The sequence below is a fragment of the Neomonachus schauinslandi genome, chromosome 4 (genome assembly GCF_002201575.2).
Source record: "Neomonachus schauinslandi chromosome 4, ASM220157v2, whole genome shotgun sequence".
NCBI lineage: Eukaryota > Metazoa > Chordata > Mammalia > Carnivora > Phocidae > Neomonachus > Neomonachus schauinslandi.
Genome location: NC_058406.1, coordinates 149,489,869 through 149,509,646, shown reverse-complemented (window position 1 = coordinate 149,509,646; position 19,778 = coordinate 149,489,869). Strand labels below are relative to the sequence as shown.

Below are 19,778 nucleotides of genomic sequence, written 5' to 3'. Positions count from 1 at the left end.
CAACAGCCTAATAAATTAATTCCACTTGGAGACCCCATTTTTACCTCAATTTTAGTATGTTTAAAACCAAATTCATTATTTCACCGTATTTCGATCCCCTCCTGCCTCATATAACTACAGCATCATGGAAAAAGGATGGGCTAGGGTGGAAGTCCTGGTTCTGGTCTCATTTCTGCAAATGTCAGAGTTTAGACAGGAAATTCTAGGAGCAGAAATGACGTTTCTCTGGTAAGATACACCCTCTTTTTTTTTTTTTTTTAAAGATTTTATTTATTTATTTGAGAGAGAGAGAGAGAAAGCATGAGGTGGGGAGGGTCAGAGGGAGAAGCAGACTCCTCGCTGAGCAAGGAGTCCGATGCGGGACTCGATCCCGGGACTCCAGGATCATGACCTGAGCCGAAGGCAGTCGCTTAACCAACTGAGCCACCCAGGCGCCCAAGATACACCCTCTTTTATAGAAAATAGTATTTGCCTTAAAGGGGACACTGAAAACTAACTCCTTGGATGGGAATCCAAGACTCACGAAACTAGATTTTGTGGCCCAAGGAGCCCGAAAAGTCAAGAGTCCAAGACCTACACAATCAGACTCAAAGCATTCCAGATAAAAACATTTTAATGAATCCAAAAGACTATATTGGAGTTTAAAACAGGGTTTCAGCAAAAAAAAAAAAAGTCAGACAGTAAATATTTTAGGCTTTGCAGACTATAAGGCCTCTGTTGCAACCACTCAACTTTGCTGTTGGGAGTACAAAAGCAGCCATAGACAATAAATAAGTTAAGTAAGTGTGGCTGCATTCCAACTCACTTTCAAAAATAGGCAGAGAGCTAGACATGGCAAATAGGTCATGGTTTGCCAATCCCTGGTTTTAAATTAGTTTCTAAGATGTATTATGGAAGGTAAAACACAAATGCATGTAAGCTCACTGGGCATGCAGGGGTTCTCTGTTTTGCTAAGAGCTGCTATACCTTACACTTGTTTAAAAACTATGATGCCTTGGAGTAAGTTTGTCTTTGGTCTTCTAAACACTGATTACTCCTAGAGTGGTGGTTCTCAAACTTCTTGGATATAGGATTACTCTTAAAACAGACTGAGGATGTCAAAGAGCCTTTGTTTACATGGATTATACCTACTGATATGCTACCATATTATAAATTAAAACTAAGATATTATTTAGATATATATTAATTTATTTCAGAACAGTAGACTCATTACATATTGTATAATTACACCTATATGAACAACTATATTTTCCACAACAACAAACATTTTAGTGAGAACAGTGGTATGCTTTACATTTTGCAAATATCTTTAGTGTCTAGCTTCATAAAAGACAGCCTGCATACCTGCTTTTGCATTTAATTTTACTGTGTGATACACTATTTGAAGCATACGAAGAAAATCTGGCTACGTACACATACATATATAATTGGAAAAACGAGGACTGTCTTAATAGTTTTTTCAGATAATTGCATTCTTCTTTGATATTACACCAAAGATTAGTGGTTGACAGGGGCTGGGGCTAAGAGGAAAAGAAGGGAAAATGGGGCATGACTGGTAATGGGCACAAGATTTCTTTTTGAGAAGAGGAAAACGTTCAAAAACTACACTATGACTCTGCAGATACACTGAAATCATATACTTTAACAAAATAAATTCTACAGTATATCTCAAAATAAAGCTGTTTAATAAAAAAGAAAGACAGAAAACCAATGTGTTTGGGCTTAGGGAGGGTCAGGGATAGGAAGAGAGACTTGAGTGGTTATGTTCAAGACTGTGGCATAAGAGCAATGGGAAGTTGTGAAGAGTTTTTTTGTTGTTGTTGTTGTTTTAAAGATTTTATTTATTTATTTGAGACAGAGAGAATGAGAGAGAGCACATGAGAGGGGGGAGGGTCAGAGGGAGAAGCAGGCTCCCTGCCGAGCAGGGAGCCCGATGTGGGACTCGATCCAGGGACTCCAGGATCATGACCTGAGCCAAAAGCAGTCGCTTAACCAACTGAGCCACCCAGGCGCCCAGTTGTGAAGAGTTTTAAGCAGAGGAAGGAAAAAACATTACGCCAAAACCTGTCAAGTGGTAGTTTCTTAAAAACTGTTGCAACATGAAATCTGTATCGATGAACTTTCCCATACTCTATTGGTCTATCCTGCACTTTGAATGAATCTTTTACACTGCCTGATTTTGTAACACGCAAGCACTGGTCATTTGGAAAATACCGGTTCAGTGAGTCACACACATCTTCTAAAATGTTAAAATATTCCACTGTATACAGTATTTTTAAAAATCTCAATCGTTAATATCACAATTGATCTCATCAGAAATTCTTTAAGCACTGGGATGCTGTCAAGCTCATGGTAGCAGATACAAATTTTCTAAATTTCCAATTTTCACTTGGAAACAAATCATTATATCATTTGCAATAAATACTAAATGTTGTTTTCCTTGAAGTGACAGGATCATCCTGACTGTTTTTGAGAAAATGTCTGCAAATACCCAAGTCTAAATCACCATGGCTTATCTATCAGTTCTTCTTTCATGTTAAAATGGAGCAACATGAACGAAGTGGCTAGTCAGGACTGTAATTCAACGGTACTGGTGTTTGTCCTCAGGACAACCACTGTTCTTCACTACACAGCACACTGTATGTATAATTCCCATTTCATCATACAAAATAATTAAAAAGCATGTGTTCAAAGGTCAAGATTTAATAAAACTAATAATGATCATTTTTACAGCTTAAGGACACTCTTAAGTGAAACTGGCATTCTTTTTCTTTTTAATGGTGAGTGGATTGCAATAAAGAATACAGCTACTAGCAGTTTGGTGTCACAGTCATGATTTGTGCTCGGGAGGTCAGCAGTTTTACCTGCTACTGCTTCTGTACCATTAAGGCAAATATCAACACACTGAGAAAGGCAAATGTCTCTATTGTTATGAAAATAGTTGGACCCAACGAAAGGTCCCCGAGGCCCCTTTCCAGGGGTCCACAAACCACACTTTGAGAAATGGTGCCCCCGCAAAATTTAGGGATCATTATTTACTAGCTATGTGATGTTGGGCAATCCACTAAACTCTTTTTAATGAGCTGGATTTGAAAAAAATGATTATACTCCCCTCCTTCCCCAACCAAGAGTTATTCATCAGGGCTAAGAGATGTGAAAATATTTGTATTATTGTAGCATCATAAAAATGTAAGAGCTTATTAATACTTATAATGAGTGATATTAGTATTTCAGTAGGACACCACTGACTTCATCCTGAACAACCTGACAGTGACCAAATTTCATACATTTTTGTTTCTATTGTTTCTCTAACGATCTTTACACTGCTATTTTAATTCAGACCCTCATCATCATTGATGCAAACCTGATTTGTTTTCATAAATGTTGCTGCCAGCTGAACATACCTGTTTTTGTCATACCCCCACTCCACCCTGACCAGTCAAACTTGTCTAGGGCTTTCCGTTGAGTATGTCTGAATATGCTCTTTTGCTTCAGCTGAATAATGTCTGATTGTGTTCATTTGTTTCTCTCACCTGCCAGAACTGGCCTCCTCACTTCTAGTTACTGAAATACCATCCCCATCCTTAAGAGTCCTATTAAGTCAATCTTTTCTGGCCACCCAAATAGAATAATCTTACTCCTCTGAATATCTGGCACCCAAAGCCTTGTTACCTGGTATCTTCTCTTGTGCTTGCATTTACTTAACTAGACTGCAATCTCTCTGAGGGCTGAGTACATCTTCCATTCTTCTTATTCCCTTCAGCATCTAACAGCACAATACATTCAGCCTAGCTAATGGTCCTATGTGGACTCTGCTAGAGACCAGTATCAATGAAGCATTGACCTTCACAGCCAAATAAAGACCTAGACAACTATGGTAGTTTAACTTGCTTTATAGACCCAAGATCTATAACTCTGGTCATACATGGTTTTTAGACCATGTTTTTCTCTGTGAGGTTTACTCAAGTGACAGGGCAAGGTATTCAGTATCACAGCTTAGACTGCAATTATTCTACAGGCAAACTGTACTTCTCAAAGTGCCCAAGATATGGCTCTGAGACGAAAACAGACAATAATGTGTCTTAAGGTTTTTAAGTAGATCTATGATAAGCATCTTTACAAAAAAAGTAATAAAAAGTCTTAAAAAACACATATTTAAAACACACAAAAACACACAGTGCAAGAGCATAAAAAATTAACTGAAATGAGGTCTCTTGGACTGGAACCAGGTTAAAAGCATAAATTCAAGATGCAGATGGCAAAAAGAAACACTAGCCATGAGTTGCAGCATTTACTACTATGCAAAAAGTCAAATCAAATAGGCAGCAAACCAAAGGCAGAAGCTTTGTCCTTAAAAATCAACAGCAACTGAAAGGAGGCGGTACCATCAAGTGATTAACAAGTGCATGGGCTTTGGCACCAGAGTGAGCTGGATTCAAATCCTACTTCAGAAAACTATGAAATGAGTGAAACTGCAAAATCCCTCTGTGCCTCAGAGCCCTTATCTGTACGATGGGGCTCTTTCTATTTGCCTTGTAGAGTTTATGAAAGAATCAGAAATCATACAGAGCAGTAAAAAGCACACTGTGAAGTCAGATGGGTCTGGGATAGAACTGACTACTTTTAGTAGCTTTGGTAACTTATGCCTCAGGTTTCTTATTTGTAAGATAGGTATAATACCACCTCCTCAGTGCTCTTGTGGGCATAAATAAACATATAAATATTCTATAAAGTCTTAAAAGTATACCCAGTAGGTACTCAGTAACTTGTCTCTACTAGATATATGTAAATATATTCACACATATACACACACCTCACCTTGCACAGTGCCTGCCATATTACAGATACTTAACAAATGTCAATTATAATTATTTTCTATCAGAAATTTCAGAATGATTATAAACTCTAAACTATAGTTTTACATCCTCATGCACCCAATCTATATATAATTCATCAATCAGAAATGAATGGTAGTTCATCAATTATTCCAACTACAAATTTTATAGGATAATTCAGGAACTGGAAGCAAGAACAAGCATAAAATGCTCACTAGTAGAAAGCCCAGAAATAAGGAAACTTTAGATGGAAGAAGTATAAATCCGTATTAGACATATAAACTATTCATTCTGTAAATTCACAATCCCGAAATTGTATCCTTATTTGCTAATACAAGTCATTTACTATTTATTTTTCTGCCAAAGGCAAAATCAGGCATAAATTTAACTCTTTCCCACAACTATCCTTCATTTTAAGCCATCCCACCTGCAACTGTCGTGGCCCTAGACCAATTTCATTGGGTTACAGGGGGAGAATTGATCTTGCCAGTTCTTCAAAGACATTTTGAAATTGCAAGCATTCAGAAACTGTAGCAACCATTTCATACTACTATTCTGTAGGACTGGATCTGCTGCATTCTGGTTCCTAGAAACCACTTACCTACCTCTGGTTACTTTTTGTTTTGTCTGTCTTTCTTGAAAAGAAGTTATGCATGTGTAGGGTTTTAAAGGGGGAGGGGGGAACAAGTATTTAATGTACCAAAAGGATTTAAATGAAAAGTCTCTCTCCCACAGCAGAACAACCCACTGTTAACAGTTTTTTACATTTTGCCTACTTACAAACTAGAGTCAAATAAAAACTGGGTCAGTTCTAACACTGAAAACTGAAAAATGAATAAAATCCCAGGAATGTATCATTTATGGGGTATGACAGATTGTCTTATTTGAAAACTTAAGAGTGCACATCCAAACCTTTTAATAATGACCTGAATATAGAACATTCTCTTTTGTTAAACAAAGTCAAACTGTTTAATAAGAAGACAACTATATCTCCATCAGAACAGCAATTTGTTTCAACCTTAATACCACAGAACAATTTTGGTAAGCTTTTTATGTCAGAAGTGCACTATTAACAAAGATAACACAGTTCTGTTTTCAAATAAGAGGGATGTTACATACCTGGAACCTTACTCATATAAAAGATGTTCAAGTCATGAGTAAATTCTTTTGGCAAAATGAGTATTTAATAATCCCACAGCATGTTTAAAATACTTGGTGACATATCCTTCCTTTTAAAAGTAAAAAAACAAAACAACTTACTTAAACCTGCACCACCTATCTGCTATGACAAATTCAGATTTTCAGTTGTCCTTAATGGGGAGTATATGTACACTTTTGTGAAACAGAAAAGCATCATTTTTATATGTTACTCTCTTTATTAAGAGCTTTGCATATAATTTCATATGTTCTCAAGCTTACCTTTTCATTTTTCTTATCTGTCTCTAAGGGCTGCTTTGCTGTAATACTTCGAGGAGTTCGGACAGCTTCCTCGTCAGCCACTTCAACAGTCCGTCCATTTGGCTGCACAGGCAACAGAAAAGAATCTTGTTATCAAACTACTCAATAGGTCAAACCAAAGATTTATACTCAGGAAACAGAATATACTACAATCAAGTTCTACCCCCTGACCCAAATTTAAAAGGTTTCTGTACAGCCATGTTATCTAAGACCTGGACTACTAATTCATAGTAACTGTGTTTCATAATATAATTAATAATGAACCTATAAACAAATATATTTTCTGATCTTACTCAGGTATCAGTTGCTCCAGCAAAAAATAATGGACTGAAAGCAGGAAAAAAGGGAATTATACTGCATTTGCACTCTAACTACCAATTAGTTGTGTGATCTCCGAATGTTTCGCTCATTATCTTTTAGTCTTATTCTACATATATAGAATGATAAATCTGATCAATTCAAAAGTTGGTACGCTCTGTCAGTAAAGGGACAGGAAATATTTTAGGTTTTGTGGGCAATATCGTCTCTGCTGCAACACAAAACTCCACTATTATAGTACAAAAGCAGACACAGATGAATAAATTAATGAGTTTGGCTATTCCCAATAAAGCTTTATTTACAAAACACAGGTAGAGGACCAGATTTGGTCCATGGGCCATAGTCCGTTGGCCTCTGTATAAGATTATCTCTAATATCCCTTGTAATTCTATTATCTAATGGCTCTACTGTTCCGGGGTTAAGAAATTTACCAATCCGCTGCTAAAGCTTAAGAAAGGCTACCTCAGCTTTAACACTCCTAAAATAAAATGATAGCTCTTAGAGGTGCTCATGAATAAAAATAAGTCTGTGAATTCCAAATCTGGCTTTTCATTAGAATCACTTGTTTTGGGGGCTACCCCCCCCCAAAAACAATTTCTGAGCTCTATCACCAGAAATGTATTTAGGATTCAGGAATTTGAAGAATGGGGTCCAGGTATCTGTACTCTAACCTCTTCTTTTTGGATCCTACTACTTCTTTTCACTTGCTTATTCACCTCATATTCCAACACAATGAGTTAGTAAATCAATACACTAGTTTCAGTTGCCTTATTTCCAGTTCTTGCAGAATTGACTTCCACCAGATTACTCACTATAGCAGAGCCATACTCAAGAAAACAATATGAATGTTCAAGTTTCTATAACTTGACTTTCCCTGAGTTTGTTCAAAATTATCAGGGATATACAGTTAGAGAAAGAGACCATTAATATTCTAAAACCCAATTTGTAGGCTTCACAAAGATTTATGGAAGAAAAACCAAAACAAAAGCTGTCTTTTGAAATGAAATTCCCAATTAATCCCAATTTAATCTGCTGGCTCTTAAGCAACTTGTTGAAGTCAGTCAGATGCCAAAACCAGGTCTCCTCACTCTTCATTTGGTTTTCTTTCTCCCGTGCTGTTTTGTCACTTTCCTGCTGCTTCCTCTAATCCACCTTCCTGTGTATGTATATGTGTGTGTGTCTGGGGCGGTGCGGGGGGGGGGGGGGGGGGGGGGGGGGGACGGTACTACAGAGAAAGGTAAGAAACCCTAAAAGGAATTTGGACTTAGAGCCATAACCACAACAGGAATATAAAACTGTTTAATTCTACTTTCTAATATCCAACATATGCTAGTTCTTAGTTCATACTATCCTCTTTAGCCAAACTTTTTCTGATTTCCTGTGGTTGGCTTTACCTTTCTATTCAAGCCTTACGCCACCTTAGATCTGGCAGCTCCAATTCCAGTTTCCCACTTCTAACTGGCAGCTCACAGGCTTACATTTCTAAAAACTTCACTTAACTAATCCCTTCAGGAAACTGTCCATCATAGTCACTTAAATAGCATTTCCATTTTACTCATGTAAATGACTACACGGAGTCATTTTAATTTATTTATTAACTGCTAAAAGGCAAGAAATTAAGTGGTTTAAAATGACTAAAAAGTTCAATGCAATTCCTTTGAGACCAACTGCAAACACTGTTGATACAGCCTCCCAAATGAAAGATGAAACAATCTCTCCTCTTGATCAACCAGGAAGTCTGAAGTCCTCTATCAGTGACTTACAAAGGGAATACTCCGTTTCCATCTCATAGACTCTGAAATGACCACCAAGCCAGAGGTTGGTCCCACACCATCAACCTGTGCCAATTTTACTTCCTTCTTTGCAACATAAACTTAAGCAATGGCTGTTACTGCAGCTGTTCCTTTGGTCTCTGCAGATGTCCCAATGTTCCACTAACTCTGGGGCTTTATATTGCTCTCACTACTACTGGGAGTCCGCAAGTCAGCAACAACTCCCCCCAAATGCCTGATAACATGAAACAATAAGCCTCCTTTCCCAAGAATAAAGTCAAAGAGCTCTTGGACAGCAGGAGAAAAGGATACACTATGGTGGCTGTGCCTCTTCTACCCACCAGCAACACTAATCTGTCCCCTTACTTGCCACTAGCTGGTCAAGAAGGCCTCGCCCTGGAAAATTGTTAACCATATTTAAATCAGCAAATCCAGAAATGGAAGAATACTATGTAGATCTGCTCACATGAAAAGTAACTAACTGCAAACCAACACTTTAAATATAACCTGACTGCCAATCTGGGTTTTACACAAAAGTATTATCTTCTCTCATCATGAAGCCTTAATATATATGGTGTGTTTCCATAGATTAGTAACTACATGAGCCTCTTATTGTACCCTAGTATAAAATTTTCTAGAACGCTCTGAGGGTTCCTTCCAGGGCCAACCAAGGCTAATTTCATATATAACATACAATCTATATTCTAAATTAGACAAGAACATTCTCCAAATCTCAGGAAAATCAACTAATAACAGAAGAATGACATAATCATTTCTTATATGGATAAAGTCCTTGTAGGCATCGCTATGCCTGCCTTATTATTATATATTCCCCAATTCCTATGCCATTCATGAAAAGAACACAGTGTGTGTTTGTGTGTTGGGAGGGGTGGTGATAAACCAGAACGAAAATACCTAGCTGACAATCAAGAAAATAAAATGCAGAAGGGGGACACATAGGGGAGTAGGGTCTCTTATTTAATAATGCCTGATTTAAAGGAAATAAAATTCTTTGTGTTAGTGAACCTTTGAGTTATTAATTCCATACAATTCCATAAACATTTAAGAAGTACTTCAGTACCAGGCAATGGGCTAGGGACCTCAGGAACAAGGACAAATGAAAGGAATTTGCCCTCCAGAAGTTTCAAAGTTTAGAATAAGAAGATATGCTTTTTTTTTTAATTTTTTTTTAAAGATTTTATTTATTTATTTGACAGAGATACAGCGAGAGAGGGAACACAAGCAGGGGGAGTGGGAAAGAGAGAAGCAGGCTTCCCGCCGAGCAGGGAGCCTGATGCGGGGCTCGATCCCAGGACCCTGAGATCATGACCTGAGCTGAAGGCAGTCGCTTAACCAACTGAGCCACCCAGGCGCCCCAGAAGATATGCTTAATAACAGACATCTACTCCATTTGAGCAGCCTGTACATATTTGTCAAACTGATTCTAAATTGCAAAAGAATCTACATCTAAGATAAGCATATATAAGGTTTAACATTAGACTTCTAAAATGAAACCATTTAGAATCCCATTTTCACTTAGCTATGTAAATTTTATTTCTAGACATAAAATATAAAAATCATGACTTAAATTACTTGGAAATGCCTTAAGTTTAGAAACTAGAAAGGCAGTCTACCAACTACCAAAAAAAAAAGGAATATGAAAAGACCATGGGCTTTGAAGCTGGACAAAACTGGGATCAAGACTCGACTTCTGTATTTACTCCCTGTGATTGTAAGCATTTTCCTTGACTTCATCATCTGTAATACAAAAAAAAAAAAAAATGTACTTGTCTTATATAAGTTTCTTATTAAAACAACAATAAAGGAGAGAACATGGCTAGGATGGCTCAAATCCCTATCCTCATGTTCTAGCATTCAGGTCACTTTTCAAACTAGCAAGCTCAAAATAAATGTTAAGTCCTGGTGGTCAAGAAGGCCAACAAATAATACATGTGCTCAGTACTCCAGACACAAATTCTTTTGGGAAGTTAAGAGAATACAAATGGTAAGTAAATATATCCTCTCAGAGGCCAGAAATAGTCCAGGCTTGTTCTAGAGACAGCAATGTAATATTATCTTTCTTTAAAAAAAAAAAAAAAAAAAAAAAACCTGCTTATAGCTTCACCATTTCCTAAGAAAAGAAAATTACATCATATTCACTTATGTTCATTCACTCAACATCCAGTAAGTGAACATAGTAGAGTAATACCTAGAACCCTTAAAAGCTTGAAACAAAGACAAGTGAGGCACAATCCCTGCCTTCAAAAAGCTTAGAACCTAGCAAAGGAAGAAGACAACATCACATATTAAAATACAAGGCAAAAGGTATACTCTGCCCCCTTCTCCCTACCCCTCCAACCCCACCCCTTAAAGGCAAACAGTATGGGTTTTGAAGGCAAGCTGAAACCAGGGTTGAATTCTCAAATGTGTGCCACCTGGACAAGTTACGATGTCACTGGAGTTTCAATTTTCTTAGCTCAAAGTTATATTGCACATACAGGAGGCATTAAGTATATACATTATACCCTTCATAAAGAAGATAAAAGGCAAGATGTTATAGAAATTCAAGGTGCATCATCCTTAGCTGATAGATTAAAGATAGCCTGACGATAACTAATAATTTCCAAGTATTTGCCATGTGCCAAGCACCTTGCTAGATGCTTTTTATACACATCAACTTATCTAATGAACAAGACCTTGCCTCAGTCAGTTTATTTTAGTTTGAAGAGTTCTGATACAAATTCATGATAGAACAATTCCTTGTCATTTATTTGAAAGCATGAACTGTGTCTTTTTTCTGCCAAATGTGAATATATCAATTACATAAACTAAATATACAATAAACTACAGCTTTTGTCATAGTAATTTACCAAATTATTTTTAAATTCAACTCCAATTTTAAACTCTTTAATAACCGAGAGAACAATCTTAAAAATATGGCCTATAATTCAAATTTGCACAATCTTGCTGTGTATCCTGAGATCTTCCCTTTAGTAATAAAGATCCTGTTGCCTTCTAAGCAGCTAGCCAAAGACTCAACTCTTTTCAGGGATTACGAACTATCCACTTGTTGACTGCATCAGGGATACTCAGAGCTACTTTCAAAGGATAGAGAGATGACACGCCACACCTGTCACCTGGCCAAATTATGCTAAGAGGATTTCTGAAGAATTCAATACGGTATTGGTTTCAAAGGTTTTGCTTCTGATGGGTACTGAGATAAGGACTACATCTGATAGAGCAGATACACAGCCATGTACTTCCTTGGATCCTGTTGGATGCCCTCTGGAATACTGGCATTCTGTGGCACAGTTTGAAAACTATTAGCACAGCTGGAGAGAAAAAAGTAAACTTTAAAACTGGTCAAATAACACCAATTCCTCACTCAGAGCCCTTGATTTTGCCTGAATAATAATAATTTAAAAATACTGTCAAAGCTTTCATGAACTTGAGAAGTAGTGCATTAAGCAGTAATGCCCAAATGCAAAAGAAACCCCAGGTGTTCAGAGGGTTTATTGCTGCTCTCGGTATCTAAGATAAGCAGAACTATTAAAGGTCTTCTCTACTAGGCCTCTGGCAGGAGAAAATGACAAGATGAAAAAGCCCTGTCGGGCGCCTGGGTGGCTCAGTTGGTTAAGCGACTGCCTTCAGCTCGGGTCACGATCCTGGAGTCCCAGGATCGAGTCCCACATCGGACTCCCTGCTCAGCAGGGAGTCTGCTTCTCCCTCTGACCCTCCTCCCTCTCATGCTCTCTGTCTCTCATTCTCTTAAAAAAAAAAAAAAAGAAAGAAAAAGCCCTGTCATATAACCAAACAAATGGAGCCAAAATTCTGGAGCTTTGGTAAAAGTCATTACAATTTTCAGTACAAACTTATGATTCTAAAAGTAAATTTTAAAAGCAATACAGAGAGCTGTAACTCACTGGGAAAACTGGATTTGCTCTCTGAATGCAAAGTAACATCCTTAAACATGCTACAGAAACCAGAGAGGTACAGTGGAAGTAACAGTTGAGTTTGTAGACTAAAAATTAGGATACTGTTTAGCCCTTGAAACTCCTTTGCTCTATGACCTTGAATAAGTTATTTATTTTTTTAAAGATTTTATTTATTTATTTGACAGAGAGACACAGCAAGAGAGAGAGAGAGAGCACAAGCAGGGGGAGTGGGAGAGGGAGAAGCAGGCTTCCCGCGGAGCAGGGAGCCCGACGTAGGGCTTGATCACAGGACTCTGGGATCATGACCTGAGCCGAAGGCAGACGCTTAACGACTGAGCCACCCAGGCGCCCCTTGAATAAGTTATTTAATCTTCATGAATCTCAAGATTCCTTTTCTGTACAATCAGGAATATTTGTTTTAACTATGACTTGGGATTTTTTCATCCAATGATTACTCATTTACTTATTTTCAAATGATTATTCTTTTAGTACTTAAAACTAACGGCACTAGTGATTTAGAGGTAAAAAGAAAATCCTGTATGTAGGTGGCAAGTGATATAATTTACCTTTACTAATACCTGGGATGATACAGCAAAACTACTGCTTAAGAATAAAAGATATAATTCTGTTGGAGTATCTTAAAAGATAAATTTATTTAGCCAAATAAACTATCCAATTAAACTGTGAGATATCATTATAGTTACTCTGTTCAGAATTGAGTTCAACAAATAATTATCAAAGGCTCTTACGTGTGCTGGGCACTGTTTGCCATTGCATTTCAAGGCCAGTGAGGCCTTCCCCTAGTGGAGGCAGAGGACCCCCCAAAAGTTAATGGATAAGTAAATAATTTACAAACTCTGATACTTACAATAAAAAAAATCCCCACATACCAAAAGTTGAGACAGAATATAGAACGGGATGACTATGTGAAATAGGGTGATCAGAAAATGATTTTCTACGAAGGTGAGATTTAAGGTGAGATCTACAGGCTGATTAGAACAGTGGGGAAAAGATTATTCCAGAAGTGTTAATAATAGTTCATGTAAAGGCACTGGGTTGTGAAGGAATTTGAGGAACTGAAAAAAGATCACTATAGCTGGAGGTAATAATAAGAGGAAATTAACTCAAAATCAGCTTAGAAAGAAATGCAGGTGCTGGGCCACATAGGAAAGAAGTTGAGATTTTAAATGCAAAAGCCACTGAGGTGTTGATTTTAGACAAGTGTTGGCTTTAGGACTGGAGGCAGCCTGCAGAAGCTCCAGCTACACAAGTGAGCTAAGGTGCCAGACAACAGAACAGAGTAGTCAAACTGAATTACATCTTGGAGATAAAATGGATGGTACTTGCTCCTAGATTAGACATGAGGTAGGGAAGATACAAGTAGGTGAGGAAAAGGGAAGAATCAAGAATGATTCTCAGATTTTTGGCTTGAATAACTGAATGGGTGGCAGGCAGTCATTTACCATTCACAGAAATGGGGAAGACCAGGAGAAAGCAAGGAATCATGAATTGTTTTGGAGATGTTAAAATTTGAGACAAATGCCAGATTTCCAATTGGAGAAGTCAAGTATATGCCTAGATATGAGGAGATGAGAGGAATGGTCCAATTATAGATATAGACTAATATAAACTTGATCTCCATTATTCAGGGATTCCATATTGGCAAGTTCACCTACTCACTAAAATTAACTTCTAATCCCAAAATCAGTACTTGAGGTGCTTTCCTGATCACTCATGGACGTGCACAGAGCTGGGAAAAAAATCTGAATTGCCCCACAGGTACATTCCTAGGCAATGCTCTGTCTTCTTGTTTTAGATCATAATAAAATATAAAATAAACATATAAAAAAGAGACTAACTCTACCTGGGGAGCTAGGGAAGGCTTTATAGCAGAGAGAGCACCATAGCTGGGCCTTCCTTGAAGGTTAGGTAGAAACTGTACAGATACAGAAAGAAAGGCTTTCCAATGGAACAAAATAATATGAATAAAGAAATACTGCAGTCTAGTTAATTGTAATGCATTTGGGATAATGGTTAAGAGATAAATCTAAGATGGGGTTGCATCATGGCCATCTCATAGACTGGATTTTACTCAACATGTGATGGGGAAACTACTGACAAGATGTGAACATGAAAGTCACGATCAGAGCTGGGCTTTAAAAGATTTAACTAGCAGGAGTGGGTTCTAGAAAGGAATGGCAACAAAGAGACGGAAAGCAGGAAAACCAGTTAGGATGCTGTTAGTATAGTTGAAGCAAAAGGTAATAAAGTCCAAAAGTAGGGCAATGGCAATGAAACTGGAACAGAAATAATAACTACAAAAGATACTGCATACTATTAGAATGATTTATTGGCTGTAGAACAATGGACCTCACAAAATTTTTGTCAGAAGAGGCGAACATAGCCATCATCCACTGTAAAAATAAAAAGGTGGCTCATATGGCTGTTTACCAGGCATGAAGAATGGGAATGAGTTGTATAAATACTTTGGTAGGACATCTTAATACTTTATGCATTTGTTAATTATTTATTGAGTGCCAAGCACTATGCAAGGTTATACAGCAGCAAACAAGACAAAACACTACTCTATTCAGTGAATTTATTGATACCAATGACTGCACTATGGCAAATCTTTATGAGAAGTCCTACACTAATATAAAAATAGCTTTTTCACTAAATGAATTTTTGTTGAAGTTGATCCTGGGTTATAGGCTTCCAGTTGATATTCAAAGCAATGATTTTTTGTTAAAGACCAGTTATCTGAGATCTCACATCCATCTAAATCACTGCTCAGACTAAGTCAAGTTAAAAATATTTACTGAGTGCCTGTTTAATACTCACATCATACTAGGTGTCACGGAAAATACATAACAATGATTTCCAAAAATGCCAAGAAATAAACCCAGAAAAGTGCCACCCCCTCCACTTTTAATAGGGAAATAAACCGCAACTCATACCCTAAAAGACCTATGCCAGGATATTATTGGGGGATAAAAACCAAAATGATATAAAAATTTCAAAAAGTGCTTATGGGTAGATATTAGAGAGCTAAATACCACCTACTCTACAGATAAAAATAAGCTACTAGAAACAAATTTTTAAAACTTGAGTTGCAAAATTTGGAATGACTTGAGAACTAAAAATAATGGGATAAAAAGATGAGAATAAAATATTTAAGTAAACATGTAATATCCTTTTACAAACCCATAGTAGTTTAGTTGGATCAGAGTAAGGTATATCCTAAAATGTGTATCAGAATGATGTAGTAATGAAGAGATGAATTGTAAGATTAAACATGACTCCACTTAGAAACCTCTCCTATTCTATGGATCTCATGGTCTTACACCAATGAGTCATTTTTAAACTAATAGCAAGGATTTACCAAGGGAGCTCGTTAAAATGCAGATTCCCTGGACTCAGTTCCAGAGATTTTGAATTTATAAGATCTGTTCTGGTGCTCAGGAATCTATAAATTTTAGTAAGCATTCAAAGTAACTCTATCGCAAGTAGTCGGAGATAACATTTTGAGGAATCCTGCAGTATTTTAACTCAATTAAGATCCTCAATTTATAAACAAGACATGCTAAACAGAGCAAGGTTAAATGCCTTACTTAAGTTTAGTCCCCATTCCTCACAGGCTGACGGAGTTAAGTCTTCCTCTACTGGGCCTTTTCTGTTGCTTCAGCCTCTTCCACTACCTTGCTCCTACCCACATTCAAAGCCAGATTGTGTGATAAGGCCTTTCACAGCCTCCTGGGCCCACACTGGGTTGGCGATGTTAATTTTTTTTTTCGTGTATCTTTTTCCACAACTGGAATAAAAAGCTCCCTGGGGAGCAACTGAGCTTTTACTTTTGTATCCCCTTCACAATGAAACATGAATATTGCATTCTTTTTTACTGCCTTCAAATTGCAAGCAGTATGCTGCTTTTCTCCAAGTAAGTACTTAGCACAGTGCAAAGCATTTGAGTACTACACAAATGGGTGCTTTTACTTTTCAGTCCCATAAAGCAGTATTTTTCTGTGGGTCATGCCTCACACTGAAATGTGAAGCCAATCTGATGGGTCGCAAATATCATTAAAGAAAAACAGAATGGTTTGATATGTGGGTGGGGGGAGAGTGGGGGCAGGTACTGTAATGTAAAATGTGTTTCTTACTGTAAGTTGCAGTCAAAAAAGTTTGAAAGCTAGGGGCGCCTGGGTGGCTCAGTCGTTAAGCGTCTGCCTTCGGCTCAGGTCATGATCCCAGGGTCCTGGGATCGAGCCCCGCATCGGGCTCCCTGCTCCGCGGGAAGCGTGCTTCTCCCTCTCCCACTCCCCCTGCTTGTGTTCCCTCCCTCGCTGTGTCTCTCTCTGTCAAATAAATAAATAAAATTAAAAAAAAAAAGTTTGAAAGCTAGAATTTTGTTAATGTTGACAAACTTTTCCAACACTTCTATACCATAAAGTAGGCAAAGATATTTTCTCACTCAATTAACATTCTACCATTTGATTAGTCATCCCATTCTCCACTCCCCAAAGCTTAATATTAGATTTATTTATTTATTCACTGCCCCATTCCTTAACTAAAATGAAAAAGAGAAGCAGTAAGTCCGAAGTCTGATGAGTATTTTTCACAGTGTAAGTTTCACAGAAGTCTGTTCCTTCTTCAGATAAAGGTCATCTGAGTGTTATGATGCACTTCGGATGGGCTCCTGGAGCACCCGTCTCTGGACTCCAGTCTATCTGAAATTCTAGACATCCCAAACAGCGCTCTGAAATGTTCACAACCTGCTTCATCCACATAGGGTTTAGGCTTACTAATGTATGTGATTTTTTCAAGATCACCTTCTTTGCTTATTTTGGAGCCAAGTTCTCTATGTCCACCATAACATTACTTTCTGGTAACCTTGGATGTGCTCAACAAATTTTATTATATACATTCCAAATCAGTTCTATTTCCTCTTCTAACTTAAGGTAGAATTCATACTGACAAAGTTGTACCTTTTCTAGATTTTGTATGTATCTTACATCCTCTTAATCAGCAGACAAAATGTGATCACTTATCTAGGCCTAATAATGCACTGTGACCTGTCACTTCTCTAATACTGACTTATTCTTTGTACTGGTACCAACAATACTCTCATTGCTTTAGTTTGAACTCAAATCCCACTTCTTCCAATAACTTTCCTAAATTCCTTCAACGGAATTAGTCTCCCACCTTCCAGACCTCATTAACACCACTTGTGCTCCTACAGCACCTGTCTATGCACTATAGACATTACTTATGAATCTGTCTCCTACACTAATCTCCAGGATAGACTCTTAACTCCCATGTGTATGCCTCCCATTGCCCAACACAGACCAGAGTGCATATCACAAAGTATGGCCTTGGTTACATTTACTTTATTGTACTGAAAGGTAAAGAGCTTAATTCAGTGTACATAACAACAGGCCAAGAGCGGTTTCTAATTCTGCTCAACTGTAAAGTATTTTAAAAAACAAAACTATAAAAGATATAATGGGAAAACGGCAATAAAGAAAATACAAATAAAACAGAAAGGCATGATAAAATGGATGTAATGCTCTCTGCATTTCCACACGTGGTCCGGTAGGTAAATCGGTGCCTAAATCTCTCTTTCAGACTGCACCATTCTGCTCTGTCATCCCCTTTTGCTCTATTTCAAAACCTCGCACACCGCTCAACTTGCCTTAGGTCTCTCTCATGGGGCCATGTACCCCAGAGTAAATCAGGCAACCGACTCCCTCTCGCCTTACTCCTCTTCAGGCCTCCACTGCCACACTCACAAGAATAAGAGTGGGCAACCATTTCCCTTAAACAGTCTAACTAAAATGGAAGCGCGTCTAGACCTGGGTACCTTTAATCCTCTGTAAGCCCCAGATTTTTTAGGTCATCGTATCTCCTCCACTGACTACCGTCTCAATATGACTTGAAGCAGACATCTGTCTTCCAGTCACTGTCTTTCCACAACTTCCCAACACCACCTTAAGGTCCCATTACTCTGCACACATGCAGCCTACCCGGTAGGCCTCAAGAAGAGCTGGTACGTAATTCCGGCGGTCAAGGTTCCCGAAAACGGCTTGACCTCTGGGCGCTTCGAGTTACACGTACCCCACGCCGTCTAACTTCCTTCCTTGAAACTAGTCTTCCCCACCCCGTCCTACACTTCCCGAATTTCCACGATTCCCCAGTAACGCGTCCACCGATCCCCTCCTCCACCTGGAGAGATCGGAGTCCCAGCTCTTGACTAACCTCACTTTTCCTTTTCCACTCCCGGCTGGGGCGGCTGGGGCGGCTGGGGCTCGGCCTCCCGCTCTCTCGAGGGTTTCCACGCCGGCCCCTGGCCCCTATTCTACCGCCGCTCCACCCCTACTCACTTTGGGCTTCTCGGGCAACTTCTTCCGGTTTTTCTTCTTCTGCTCCTCGCTCCTAAGATTCTTCAACAGGGCTAGATCGTCAGGGGCCGGGGCCGGGGCCGGCACTGCCGCCGCCTCCTCCCGCTTGCGGGGCGGGCTCCTCCGCTTTTTTCGGGCGCCGGCGCAAGCCGCGGCCCAGCCGTAGCAGAGCAGGAGAAGCAGCAGCAGCCCCAGCGCGCCGGTGCCCACCAGGATCACCCAGCCCGGGTACCGCTTCGGCTCCAGCCCCAGGTCGAGGCCCAGCTCGGTGCGCAGAAAGCCTAGGCCAACCGAAAGCATTTCCCGCAGCCGAGCCGAGCCCTCCTCGGCCTGCCGGGCCAGCTCGTCCTGCCAGCTCTGTGCAGCCATCTTCCCTCCGTCAGCGAGACTCGCAGGATGACGCTGGGGCGCACAGACGCCGTACAAGAGTCAAGGGAGGCGAAGAAGGGCCGGGCCGGACTGCCTCAGGCGGAGCGCATCGCGGCCGCCCCTCGCGCCGGAGCCGGGGATCGACAGCTGCCGCCGCCAGGAGAGGGGGCTCCGAGGTCCCCCTAGCCAGCCTCACTCCGCCGCCGCCAGAAGGAGGGGGGCGGCGGGAGGGAGTGTCTCCAGTGGCGGCCGCTAAGCGGCGTCTCGGCGCCAGTGCCAGGCCCCGCCGTCGTCCCTTGGCGGAACAATGGCGGCTCGGGCCGCGATCCACGCCGCGCGCGGGGGATGGCCGCGGGTCACGTGGGCGCCATGGGCGGGACGTGGGTGTCACGTGGGCACGGGCGGGGCGGGGCGGGGCGGGAGCCGTTGGGTCGAGGGCGCGGCTCCTGCGGTTGGCGGTGACCGGTTCTGGCCCTGGTGGAGGCTCCGAGCCTCGGGATCGCAGACCTTGGGCGGGCGTCTGGGAGGGGTTAACTGCAGGAAGCCTCCGCCGGGTGGCTGGTCCCTTGGCGCTAGGAGACGTGGCGCTTTGAAATAGTCCAGGGGAGGGGCTTTCGAGGAAGTCGGGGGTGGGGGGAGAGGGTGAAGAGCGTAACAGCGGGTCGGGGTGTCTAGGTCAAAGTCGCCCTAGTAGGT

The 19,778-nt window shown here is 40.0% G+C and overlaps 1 protein-coding gene across 7 annotated transcripts in view; it reads right to left on the bottom strand.

Moving 5' to 3' along the window:
• Nucleotides 1-19,430, bottom strand: part of MTDH (metadherin) — a 56,115-nt gene extending 36,685 nt beyond the window's left edge. For all 7 annotated transcript variants that reach the window (XM_021688680.1, XM_021688682.1, XM_021688684.1 and 4 more), the window contains exons 1-2: nucleotides 18,696-19,430; nucleotides 6,255-6,356 (exon numbers count right to left, since the gene is read on the bottom strand). In XM_021688680.1, coding sequence (XP_021544355.1) covers nucleotides 6,255-6,356; nucleotides 18,696-19,082 — 489 coding nt within the window. In that variant the 5' untranslated portion in view covers nucleotides 19,083-19,430. The remainder of the gene's footprint in view (nucleotides 1-6,254; nucleotides 6,357-18,695) is intronic.
• Nucleotides 19,431-19,778: the final 348 nt, after the last annotated feature.